A 13,309-nucleotide genomic window follows, 5' to 3' on the forward strand; every position below is an offset into this window, starting at 1 on the left:
TAACAATAGCTTCGATTTCGGTATCCTGGAAACACGGGCAGTTAACTCTACGTGTCCACACGCCCTTCGGTCAAGAACATCACCTGCTTCATGCTAGAGTTACTCCTCTTTGTAAAGGAGTTTGTCCCCTTGAAAATAAAACTTTGTAATCGATGTATTTTTGCGTGTTCTCTGATATTGGGTATCTAATTCATCTAAATCAAGGGTTCTCGTATACTGGAGTTAGTTCCCCTGGGCGTGTCCGAAATCTTTGTATAGTGCCTGACAAGAAGACAATTTATGTTAGGGGTCAGCCATAAATGACGTCACAATACTCTTTGGTGTGGGTGGTGTGTGAAGATGTGTGAGAGGCGGTAAAAAAACTGCTGGGGTATGGGGTGCATTTAAAAAAAATTTTAAAACAGAATTTTAGTGGGTTTTTTTTATTTTTTTTTTTATTTTTGTTACAACTTATAAACAAATTGTAATGAAAATTAATCACTGGACCTTTTATTGATTAATCATTCAATATTGAATAGACCTCAGAGGCGTAGCGACCCTCCCCGGCGACCGGGGACAAACTTTTCGATTTGCACCCCCCCCCCTCAAACTTTCGATTTGCACCCCCCCTCAAGATTTCGATTTGCACCCCCCCCCCTCAACCTTTTGATTTGCACCCCCCCCCCCCTCCTCAAACTTTCAATTTGCACACTCCTCAACCTTTCAATTTATTTTTCCAACCCATTTTGGCGCCCCCTAAGGTCGGCGCCCGGGGACATATGCCCCCCCCCCCCCGCCCCCTCCCCCCCCCCCCCCCCGCCTCCCCTCGATACGCTACTGATATACCTATGCGATGTTATCGGCAAGCACACTCTATACAGCAATCAAACACTAGCTTGTTAATGATCAAGTAAATCAATATGTAGAGGGGAAACAATTCAATAATATAGAAATAAATTGCTATCTCAACAAAAAGAAATAATGTTTTTGGTGGTATTGACATATTTTTTAAGACGGCATTAAGGCGTGACTTAATTAGTGTACGAATCCAAAATCTTATACCGATATAAAGCGAAACGATTTGTAAGACTAGTTGATTTATCTATTTTGCTCTAACTTCTCTTTATGTCTGTTCTACCTCTTCGATCTTTCTTATTCTCTTCCCCTCTCTTTTCTCCTCTCTTTATCTCTCTCTTTAACTCTCTTGATCACTAGTCATATCTCAGAAATTTTAAAAGAACACAACTAAATTATATAAATACTGTTGTGTTTTCTTTTTAATTTAAAACCTTGATATATTTTTTTTTACATTACTTATCATCTAAGGGAATATATTCATACAATGATTTTGCTCATAGTATTTTCAAGGTTACTTCCCTTCTATCTCAACGTATTGCCTTCTACGGATAAGTTGGGAGGCACGGGCCCTTAACTAAGGGAAACAACCAATTATTACTCATTCAACTTACGAAAAAATGTAAAACATATTCAGTAGGTACAAAATATATGTTATTTAAAAATAATATTAAACGAATTTTAACACAATTTTAAAACTATAGAACTTTTTACTTTTTTCTTTGGGTCCAATTTTTAAAGTATTATTTGTCTAGAAAGAAAACCAATAGCTTTATTATATTCTTAATTTGAAAAGATGTGAACACTGAAAATACTGGGTTACATTATCGGTTGTTAATGCTTCGTCGTCCAAATCTACCTCTCCACACAAAGATGTCACGCTACTCAAGACCGCCAAATTCTTCTCTATACGTTGGAAACGTTCCTGATGGCTGGCACACGCCATGAAGAGTTGAGAAGCATGTTTGGAAAGTATGGACCTATCACAGATGTCTCTGATCCTTTGGACTATTACACCAGAAGCCCTCGTGGATTTGCATACGTGCAATTTTAAGACCCTCGTGCTGCAGATGATGCATTATATCATCTTGATCGCACACGATTTTATGGAAGAGAGTTAGAGATTGATTTTGCAAGAGGAGACAGACAATCCCCAGGTCAGATGGGAGGTAAAGAAAGGTCTTCACGTCGCTCTCCAGATATGATGATTATGATCGTAGACGCAATCGTTCTAGAAGTCGAAGCCCCAGAAACTTTTGTTTTCTGGTAGTGTAAATAATATTTTGATATTTTATCCATGATTCAAATACATTCTAATATTAAAAGGAAAATATTATTAAATTTTCGTACTTAAGATCTAATATCCTACAGATACAATTGTGTTCTCAATCAGGTATTAACATCAATTCCTTAATTACTACAGTTAAAAATAATCATACAGAAAAAAAAGGCTCTTTTTTTTGTTTTGATGATCTTGATAGCTAAGGGATTTTGGACATATGCGATTATTATTAATAAATATAGAATTTTTTAACCCCCATCATACCTCATATAAAATTTCCATAAAATACCTCCCCTTATATCAGGCCTATATAACAATTCAAATAATAATATAAATAGAGTAAAACTGGTTCTAAACAATTTTAAGCCAATGGTCCCATCCTAAATTAACCCGGCCTTGTATGTAGCCCCAATAACAGTTGGTACACCTGAGAACATGATTCATGTTCTGGAGGTATATTCTGCCGCCATAAATAACACATATTTTTCTCTCCACATAACAGAAAAAATACATACAGCAGAAAATGTATTTATTTATATAATAGATACAAAAAACACCTTAAAAATTTAGTATATCTTTATTCATATTTTGTAAACATGACTCTTGTAACAAAAACAATTTTTTCTTGCAGTAAAAATAATTCTTTACTGTTAGTGTAGAACTATTGTTTTTTTACTTATTTTGTTAATTTTGCCAAAAAAAAATATTTTGAACTGAAAAAAAAGTTTAACATCCACAAAACTATGATTAAAAATATAAATTTGTTTCATCAAATTATTCAGTTTTTTTAATAATTTAATAGGAACATATCAGCAGCAAATAGTACATGCAAAGACAACTTTAAATTAATTTTGGGAAATTTTCAAGAAATATTTTACAGTGAAATGTGGTATAATTTGTAAACAAAAAAACAATGCATTAACCAAGTTTTGATTATTAAAATGCCCAGTTCATACAAGACAATGGCGGGGACTTAATAATTATTTATACTACTTCTTTTTATAATAAAAAAAAAACTTGAATTTATTTTTCACAATTTTACAGTATGAAAAACAAATTCTAACATACTTTATGGGTTCCTTTTCAATAGTAACACTCATCTCTAACAAAAGTTATAGCACACATACAAAATTAAGCTTAGCCTTTGTAATCTCATTAATATACTGACGGCTAAGTTTCTCAAAATGTCACTCAAAATGTATAGGTTACCGGTTGGGGCATGATTAAAATAAATTTAAACCTAAACTATAATTGTAAAACATCAGAATAAAATAGTAAAATACTTGTCAGGATTTTTCTTTACAAAAACATATTTTACTATTGTAATATTTAGAAAATAACATTATTATATTATTTTAACTTTAAATTTTTAAATATTAATAGTGATATTAAAACTAAACTTTAATTAATGATGTTGAACTACTAATTTTATTTAAATTTTTAGAACCATTTATATTAATAGAAGTTATGTCAAATTAAATTTTTATAAATCTTTTATATATTATTAGTTATTAAAAATGATTTTACTATTCATTATTTTACTATAATGCATGTTTTAGTTTCTCACCTATGAATTGAGATAAAACAGTAAAGTAGGCCTAACTATCTTTTGATCACATTTTTAAATTTTCAGAATTTAAATATTTGATTAAAGCACCCCAGTTGTGACAGCCAAAACATAAAAATGTATTTACAAAATTCAATGTAAAATTTTAAATGTTTTAATTTATATATTACAATTTATGCTTTACATGGTAAAGACAATATGAAAATCAAGAAATGGCAGTCAGAAATACACTTGTCTTGGACTAAAATTGTTTATTCCATTATGCTGACAAAAACATTCAAAAATTTTAAATTTATTCTAGTTAATTAAATTTAAACTAATAAATTTAAATAATTAAATTAAATTAAAAATGTTTTAACAATTTTTTTATTTGGTACTCAAAAATATTAAATTTTAATAATTCATAACCGTTAGAATTTAGAGTTCAACAAAGAGTGATTTTCATGATTGGGTAAGTATAAAGACTCTAGATAGAGTAAAAAATGTGTATCTGTGATGGAAATTCTGATACAAAATATCAAATGGAATTTACTGTAGCAGGAAAGTACTTTGCCTATCTGTTTTAAGTTGTAATTTAAAATGTAATTGCATCAAAATAATTTGATTTAAAAAGCTGTTACCTAAGTCCTTTAAAATGATGATGTTTAATCTAAACACAAAGTTGGAAACACAAAAATGTTGAGTAAATTGTTTTTAAAATAAAGAAAGAACTGTGAAAAAGTAATGAGTAAAGTAGGGAATGTGCAAAAAATAAAATTTAGCTTATAAAAAGGAAAAATAAAATTTGAATATAATGACCAAGAGTACTGTCCCCTTTTGGCTATTGTTTTTTTTTTTTTTTTTTTTTTTTTTATTATCTTGGTCCAATTAGTCTTTTCATGAGTTTGCCTGATCTGACACCAGGGCTGTATAGTGACTGGCCAACAATTATCGTGACTGTGTTAAGACAAGACTTAATGCTGAGGGTCAAGGCTGGCAAAGTTCAAGGTTTCTTGTTGAGAGGGTCAAGTTCTTCCAGTGTGAAGTCGACTGCTCCAAAAGTGAGACCTCTGCTAAAACCATCCTGTGACATAGAAAATGGGAAAGGGGAGGGGGGGGGGGGGTAAATTAAAAGAATGGAATTGAATGAAAATAAAAATAAATACTGAAAAACAAAGTAAAATAAAATAAATATCTGTCCAAAGCAATGTTTTTTAATGTTTTTTAATGGGCACCAACGCAATAGATCGAGTCAAAGGCCTATTGACCCATTTTCTTTCACATGGGATTATACAACTGCTGACTGGTTTTAAAAAGATATTTTTAAAAATTAACATATTTGAAAATAAACCATATAAATACTTATGCTTTATAAAATAGTAGATAATATAAAAAAATTTTCTTCCAATTTTTAACCTTTTTTTCACACCCAAAAGAAATGTTCGGTGAATGGTTACCCCCCCCCCCCCTTCAAATATCCCAACTAGTGAGTGTCCATAAGCTACAATATTGAACTGCTGGTCATTGTATTATTAAGTTTTGATTATTATACCACAGTTCACATAAGAAAAAAAATCTGGGTTATAACTGATTAAAAAAATATAATCATAACTTGTTAAATAATGAGAAATTTTATTTTTTAAATAGGTACAAATTTCTGATTTTTAATTGCTACTCTTTAGGAACCTAATTTGCGTGAAAAACAAAATTTTAATGAACACTCTGGCCTGTATGGTAACTGATGAACATTATTTGTACTAGCACTTTATTCTAAGCTCACCTGAATGTCAATGAACTCTTGCTCCGAAGCTGCTGAGCTAGGGTTGAAGGCCTCCATACCAAAGGGGTCAATGGTCGCTGTTGATGTTACTGAAATACCCACAGTTTATTTCCACAATGAATCCACAATACTCTTCATTTTTACAAGATTTTATTTAGTTCACAATGTCTGTTTGTCTGTGGGTTTGTGGCAAATCTTGTAACTCAATTTTGACCAGCATCTAACGCAGCTAGTTCATGATCATTTACATATTTTAACAACCGATGCTTTTACGAAAGAAAGCAGATTAGTATTATTTTCTTACTTTAAGTGCATTTAAAAGGTTATGGCTATTGATGTTTAACATGTTTGTTGAATAGAAAACAGCAGGGTTAATCCTGTGGTATTAACATAAGATGCCAGATTTCAATTACGCACAGTTTACTCCTGATGTTAATGATAGATAATCAATTAAAGAACAAAACAAGTTAATAAAAAGTTTAGTGACAATTTAAGTGCAATTTCCTTATGTTATCTAAAAATAGCTCTGTCGTAGCGTAAAGCACACACGGGGACAAAACACAAGACATATAATGCTGGGGTGTGTTCAAGCTAGGAGAACGATCGGTTTGTAATTTTTTTTTAAATTTTGTGACCGAACGAAAGGATATTTTTGAAAACTTTCTTCGGCAATATTGTTCTAAATTATGACAGGAATCGATTGGTAAATGTTTCAAGTCACTAAGTGGTCTGGTTGCCGAGATATGGGCCAAAAACTGCATTTTTTCAAGGTTTTTTGGCTTTTCCGGGAAATCCAGGAAGGAATTCCGGGAATTTTTTTGGCCCACAATCATCCTTGGAACTTGCTTAACATATTTGCTTTTGGAACTAGTGATATTGCTTCGTTGAGGAGGAGATATAACTTAAAGCTGCGGACACACATCCATACATTCATCCATCCATTCATCCAGAAATGACGCATTATTAAACGCAATTTTCTTTTTTTTTGAAATTGCGCTAAAAAATAACTACTAACATTCTGAAGCCAATAATGTTTTTAACATTAAAATGTATGAGAGAAAACACTCAAATCGTTGTAAATCTCGCAAAAATACTAAAAATTATTAAAGAATATAAAACTTAAAATTAAAAAGCTGGTTATCTCCCTTATTGTTTCAGTAAGAGTTGCCTATGTTTCTTTTTCTTACCTGACTGTGGGCTACTGGGTACACTCTGTGTTCTGGCTCTGTTTGACCTGGTCTTGGTTGGGGGTGGGCTCACTGGGGAGGGGAAAAATTTCAACTGTTAAACTTTAAAACCCAATTTTTTAACTCTTTCTGTGAAATGCATTGTTGACTTTAAACTACCTATTTTTTTGCGTCAAGAAATATGTGTATGATCCCTTAGACCTGTTGTTATACTTTAAGTAATTTTCATCATCATCATTTCCTGTTCATGCCCAAGTCAGATGGGGCAGATGAAGTAGAGTTCATCTGCTTCAGAGACCTTGGCATATGAAGTGATAGTGTGGTCAGTACTATGCCCAGCTGCCTTTATTTCCCCAATGAGAGTTAGGTAAACATCAGAGCTGGGTGGATATTCCACTGATTTGAACCCGGATTCGAACTTGAGACTCTTGGGTTTACAGTCTAGCTCTCTACTGATAGGCCATTAATATATCTAGGTGTGACAGGGGTGGTGGTTGGGTGGTAAATGATAGGTCTTCTAACCCACAAGTCTCAGGTTCGAGTCCGAGTCCAAAGGATGTTCCTGAGTCTACTCATTAGGGAAAGTAAAGGCAGCGAGGCATAGAAATGGCCACACTATCCTTTTATATGCCAAAGTCACACAGACAACATGTTAACTCTACTTCACCTGCCGTACTGACAACCAGGCTGGATATCTTCCTTTCTCAGAACTAGGTGTGATGGACTCAGTACTCACAGATGGGTGCCACAGGTCCTGGTGAATGTGTACCATTTGTGTTGGGGACCTTGTTGCTGACCTCTGTGTGCAGCATTAAATTCTCCAATCTCCTGCCAACAACAGCCGTCTGAGTCTGACAGAGGAAATTAGCACAAAAATTTTTTTTATTTTTCCATGATTTTATTTTATTTTAATAGTGTGTCATCATAAAAATATGCAGTGATACTAACGAGTAGCGGAGTTGTAAATAAACTTACGAGCAACAGAGTTGTAAATAAACTAATGAGCAGCGGAGTTGTAAATAAACTAATGAGCAACAGAGTTGTAAATAAACTTACGAGCAACAGAGTTGTAAATAAACTAATGAGCAGCAGAGTTGTAAATAAAGACCTAAAAAATTAGGGATTTTTTTGACTATGTTTCTGACTATGAAAATGAAACTCTTTTTTTATGCATGCACACACAAATTAATATATATGTCTGTATTTCTATATGCATTTTTAAATATACTTATATCTTTTTACATAAATATATACATGTTTGCATTTATTTACTTTAGAAGCGAAGTAATTATTTAACAGTGACAAAGCTATATGGAAGGATGTCTGAAAACACCTGAAAAAAATAAACATGATTGGCTACCTGTGGGCTAGAAGGTGAGACAGGTGTTAGGTCCTCGTCTGTTGAGCTCTCACCCAGTGATAAAGTTACTGTTTTGATATCAGTGATCTGCATGCAAGAAAATATTACACATTTCACATGCTCATTCAATTAGCCATCCACATTTTTTTTTTATAATTATTTCCTAGGCCTAAGTGCCATGCACTACAATGAAGAGTTGTATCATTAATTTTTTAATTATAAATGAATACTATAAGAAGCAGTAATAAATAAGTCAAAGCAATTTCACTAAAAGCTTAATTATGAAAATCACAGATCTTTAAGATGTGAAAGTATTTTAAGGATTAATAAATTTTAACAAGATGCAACTTTATATATAGGTATCAGATCTTTTTATGCATGCGGTTTTGAGTAAAGTTCATTACTCCCAAATATTTCTTTTTTAAAAATTCAGATCAAATACAAATAATTGTTTTTAGAATTGAAAATATTAATGTTGGTTTCCATTTCATTAAAAGATTACAATTGTTTAGACTGGAAAACTTTTTCCCCATCTCCAGAAGAAACAAATTCAATCATTGAGAATTTATTTCCTTGAATAATTTTTTGTTCTGCCAGTATCCAATGTATTTAATGGTATTTTTTAAGATAAAATATAGATAGAAGATATTACACTGCGTTAGAAATTCTGGAAATAATTTACAAAAATGTTTACCTGATTATTGTGCTTATACTCCTCAATATCTGATCTGTCTTTTAATTTCTCAACTGCTTCCAAACGTTTACGAAGACTATCATTCTCAAACTGTAATGTCTGTATCTGTTTAAAAAAGAGTGTTCCATACTTTAACACAGCAAAAAGGTTTTAACCATTTGTAAAAGAGTACCATATTTTAACTGAAGATTTTAACTTTAGGCCTAATATTTATTTAAAAAATGATTTAGTTAATGAGAGTTACCTACCCTTTTCTGTAAGAGAAGTAACTGTTTCCTAATGTCCACATCACCAGCAGATGTTTCTAGAAACCGCTTGTACGCCAGATCAAAGGCTTGACCAATGGTCAGTGTGATTTCTTCAGCCTGTAAATAATTATATTTAACTTAAAAAAAGTTTAACTATATTTTTGAAACGTTTACTTTAAAGTCTAAACGAATTGAAATTAGGCGTTTAAAAACAAAAGTATAACCTACACATTTCTCGCTGTCAAAAACATAGCAGAAGTGTTTGTCCCCTGTGGCCTCCTTAGCAACAAAGGTAAACATCCTCTTGTCTGATTTATCATCTGCGCAGTATGAAATCCTGTGTAGAGGATACTGGTGCATCACTGTCTGTAATGGTGAGAATTTTACTGACATTAGTAAAAATGGGTGGGTTGGTCACACACTGCGAAAGGCTCACCCAAATGTTACATGCCAAGTGCTTGAGTGGAACCCCATGGGAAAGCGGAAAAGAGGGCGCCCAAGACAGACCTGGAGGCGGAGTCTTCTCGAAGAACTGACGCCAACAGGGATGTCTTGGGAGATGACAAAATTAATAGCCGGGGATAGGAAGAAATGGAAGGAAATGGTGGAGGCCCTATGCTCCATAAGGAGCAAAGAGGACTAAGTCAAGTCAAAGTACACAATCAGTTGGAAAATAGATAAGTTTAATAGCTGGGGACACCTCGATAGCTGGGGTCATCTAGGAGAGAAAACTCCAAAATCAAACAACTGCTGCCATATAGTTTGTGCTTAGCTGGACGCATGCTATGAAAGCAAATCCAAAAAAGAACAGCAGGCTGAAATCAGAGACAATGTGCCATTTGACACAAGTCGACACAAAATACTTAATTGTTTTGGAGAAAATCAAGTCTAACATTAAAATAAAGAACAATGAAGAAGAAGAAACTGGATTTTAACAATGGACTAGTAGAAATGACTATTTCAAGGGAAGCTATAATGTGAGAATTTTTATTTCTCCTGAATATTGAATTGCCTACCCTTGACTTTGGTTCCAGAACTGAAACAGCATCAGCAGAGATGACAAGTTCAACTTTTGGCGGCTTCTGACCTTCTGCCCTTTTGATGTGTTTGTTGAACTGAAAGAAAATATCATTAATTATATTATTAGGCCTAAATATTATTAATTATATTATTAAATATTATTAATTAAATAACATTTTGTTATCATTCTAACAGTCATCCTAATGTATGCAAACAAATCTAATGTATGTTATGATTTGAGTAATATTCATATTCAATTAATTTTAATTTTGCAAAACTATGAGTGTAGTAAACGCATTAGCAAAATATTGTCAAATTAAACCAAACAGGGGAGATAATTTTTCAAGGGAGTTAAGTAAAATATATTATTGTTTCCTCGTTTAAAAAACTTCTTACCTTCATTTTTCTTATAGCATCTTTAACAATTTCTGTCCCCTTTGGTTGGTCCACCATACACTCGCCAAGAAACTAAATAAATAATGTGTTCTTAGTTACCTTTGGTATTATATATACAATAACTGTGTTACTAAATTTATCTTACACTTTATTAAACTTTTATACCTTAAAAGTACATTAAGTGTTAAAGATACCAATGGTTACTTATATAAACTTTCTTATTTCGGTTAATCCCACAAATTCCTATATTATGCATGTTATTTGTTAAGGGTAAACTAATAATAACATGATAAAATTTCAAACATTATACAAAAGCTATATTGCTTTAACACTATATTAATGCTTACTTACTATAACATTAAACAAAGCTTTCAACAACATTGTACTAATGTTAACTAGCTACAGCAGTATACTAAATATAACTTGCTATAACATTTTACTAATGTTACATTAATATTAGTATAAAATGTTGCTATACCATTGTACAAATATTAACTTGCTATTACATATTACTAATGTTAACTTGTTATAACATTATACAAGTGTAAACTTGCTATACCATTATACTAAGGTTAACTTGCTACAGCATTGTACTGATATTAGCACGCTTTAACATTGTACTAATGCTAACTTACTATAATATTGTACAAATTTTAATTTACTATAATATACTAATGCTAACTTACTATAATATTATACTAATGTTAAGTTACTATAACATACTAATGTTAACTTGCTATAACTGACCTTGACAGTGTACAGGATATGACCATTCAACAAAGCCTCTGGTGGGTGCCTCCATTGTTTATTACCTGTTGAAAGAAAAAGTTACCTTTAATCAACTTATTTCATTGTTAAAGTCAAATGTAATTAAACTAAAACCAGAATAGCAAATTTGTGCGAAGTAACTAAACGCCTGAATACAGGTGTACAGGTTTTACAATTGTCCAATAATGGACTCTTCTGAAAATAGGTGTGTTAGGTTGTTAGTAGTATTATAATGTCATGTATTGCTTAGGGTCCGAAATTACTAAATTAGGGATGGGTTTTATGGTAGGACTTGAGTTAGGGTTTGGGAAGAGTTAGCATTGACATTAGCAAGTTATAATAGTATTTAATTTAATACCAGTAACTTAACACCCTTTTTAAAGAAGATTCCATTATTATGTAGCATTATTAGATTAATAATGAAAAATCCAGTCAAGTAACTAAAAACAAAAATTGAGTACATTACTTCCCATCATAACATTTATATGAATAAAGAGAAAGTAACTCTAACAAAAAACCCACCTTTCCTAAACATGTTGAGTCCTGTATTATTTGAACTGTTTTAATCACACTGATCCACAGCTTAACATTGTCTAGATATGTTTGTTACACTTTGATTACACAAGTTAATTGATTTCTCTAACAATAGTTTTATCAGCAAGCCAGTCATCAAAAGTGGCAATTATCTACAGAGTTACCTGTATGCCGAGCCACAGGTGAGAGGAAATCAATCAATATCATTGAGATTTAAGACTTTTTAACACAGGTATTTTATACTGTTAGTTGATACCTTTAACTACAGCCAAGATTTTATACTGCTAGATTTCTTGTTTAATAACTATTGACATTTTTATACTGTATATTACAGTATATATGATTTAATTAATAATGCACATTTGAAACTTCTATACTACTTAATTAACTGATGGCACTGTTTGTTTCAGTTAATATTTTTTTTCTAGGGTGGGGGGTGTCATGAAACTATTGAAGGTATGTTTAGATTTCTGGGGGGAGGGTTGGACACAGGTTAAAGTATATATTTTCTAAATAAAATATATTTTTTGTTTCGTTCGGAATGTGGAGGGAGAGTGGTGGTCTGGCTGCAGCAGTAGCGTAGCGAGGGGGGGGGGGGGGGCGGGGGGGGGGGGACATGTCCCCGGGCGCCGACCTTAGGGGGGGCGCCAAATTGAAAGTTTGAGGGGGGGGTGCAAATGAAAAGTTCCAGGGGGGGGGGGTGCAAATCGAAAATTTTGCTCTCGAGGGGGCGCCAAATTGGAAGTATGTCCCCGGGCGCCGGGAAGGGTCGCTACGCCTCTGGGCTGCAGTAGAGCACTACCCCCCCACCCCCACCCAGCAATGTGTATTCTGTCTAGCCAGTAGCCAGAGTCGTCGTGAGGTGGGGGCGGGGTGCGGACAGCACCGAGTGACACCATTGGGGGGGGGGGGTGACACCAAGACAAAAAAAAATTGCAAGATTTATTGAATAAATATGATTTTACCAGGTCTATGAATGGTTAATTCGAGTTAAAAATTATTTTAAATATACATAATGTAATTATTAAAACTACATAATGAGGATCCCGATAAGAGACAAGGGGCGGGGTGAAACCATGACGTAAACAAGCAAACTTTAGATAAACATCGTTAGTATTAAATGTGAATACTTTAAAGTTTTAACTGGGGTGTGGGGTAGGGGATGATACCAACTGAAAAATTTACAGAGACAAAAAAGGGGGGTGGGTGACAACATGAGGTACCGCACCGGGTGACACCCGACCTAGGGACGCCACTGCCAGTAGCATGTCAATATTGTCGCACAGACGATTTTGCGAGACTTACAGAGGCGTAGCAACCCTTCCCGGCGCCCGGGGACAAACTTTTCGATTTGCACCCCCCCCCCCCCCCCCTCAAGATTTCGATTTGCACCCCCCCCCCCCGTCAAACTTTCGATTTCCACCCCCCTCGACCTTTCAATTTATTTTTCCAACCCATTTTGGCGCCCCCTAAGGTCGGCGCTCGGGTACATATGCCCCCCCCCCCCCTCGCTACGCTACTGGAAGCTTAAGAAGAAAACGCGTGTTTTATGTTTCCGCAAGATATGCATTTCATTCAGAGACTTCCCACGTGACTTGAAATCTGCTATTGTGATAGATAAAACCCACTATGTCAAGGGTGACAATTTTTTTTTTATCAG

The 13,309-nt window shown here is 33.7% G+C and overlaps 1 protein-coding gene across 1 annotated transcript; it reads right to left on the reverse strand.

Annotated features, from left to right (window-relative positions):
• Positions 1 to 2,679: 2,679 nt before the first annotated feature.
• On the reverse strand, positions 2,680 to 11,159 carry LOC131937655 (PTB domain-containing engulfment adapter protein 1; the record flags this gene model as incomplete). The annotated part of the gene is given in 11 exon segments (XM_059295248.1): positions 2,680 to 4,746; positions 5,443 to 5,531; positions 6,630 to 6,701; positions 7,366 to 7,480; positions 7,990 to 8,076; positions 8,684 to 8,788; positions 8,932 to 9,048; positions 9,160 to 9,297; positions 9,948 to 10,046; positions 10,348 to 10,419; positions 11,095 to 11,159. Coding segments are annotated over 11 exon segments (1,040 nt in total), but the record flags the coding sequence as incomplete, so codon positions are not given.
• Between the last annotated feature and the right edge of the window lie 2,150 nt (positions 11,160 to 13,309).

Source organism: Physella acuta, unplaced genomic scaffold (genome assembly GCF_028476545.2).
Source record: "Physella acuta isolate Inbredline_101_S28 unplaced genomic scaffold, ASM2847654v3 ptg000217l, whole genome shotgun sequence".
In the NCBI taxonomy this organism is placed as follows: Eukaryota; Metazoa; Mollusca; class Gastropoda; family Physidae; genus Physella; species Physella acuta.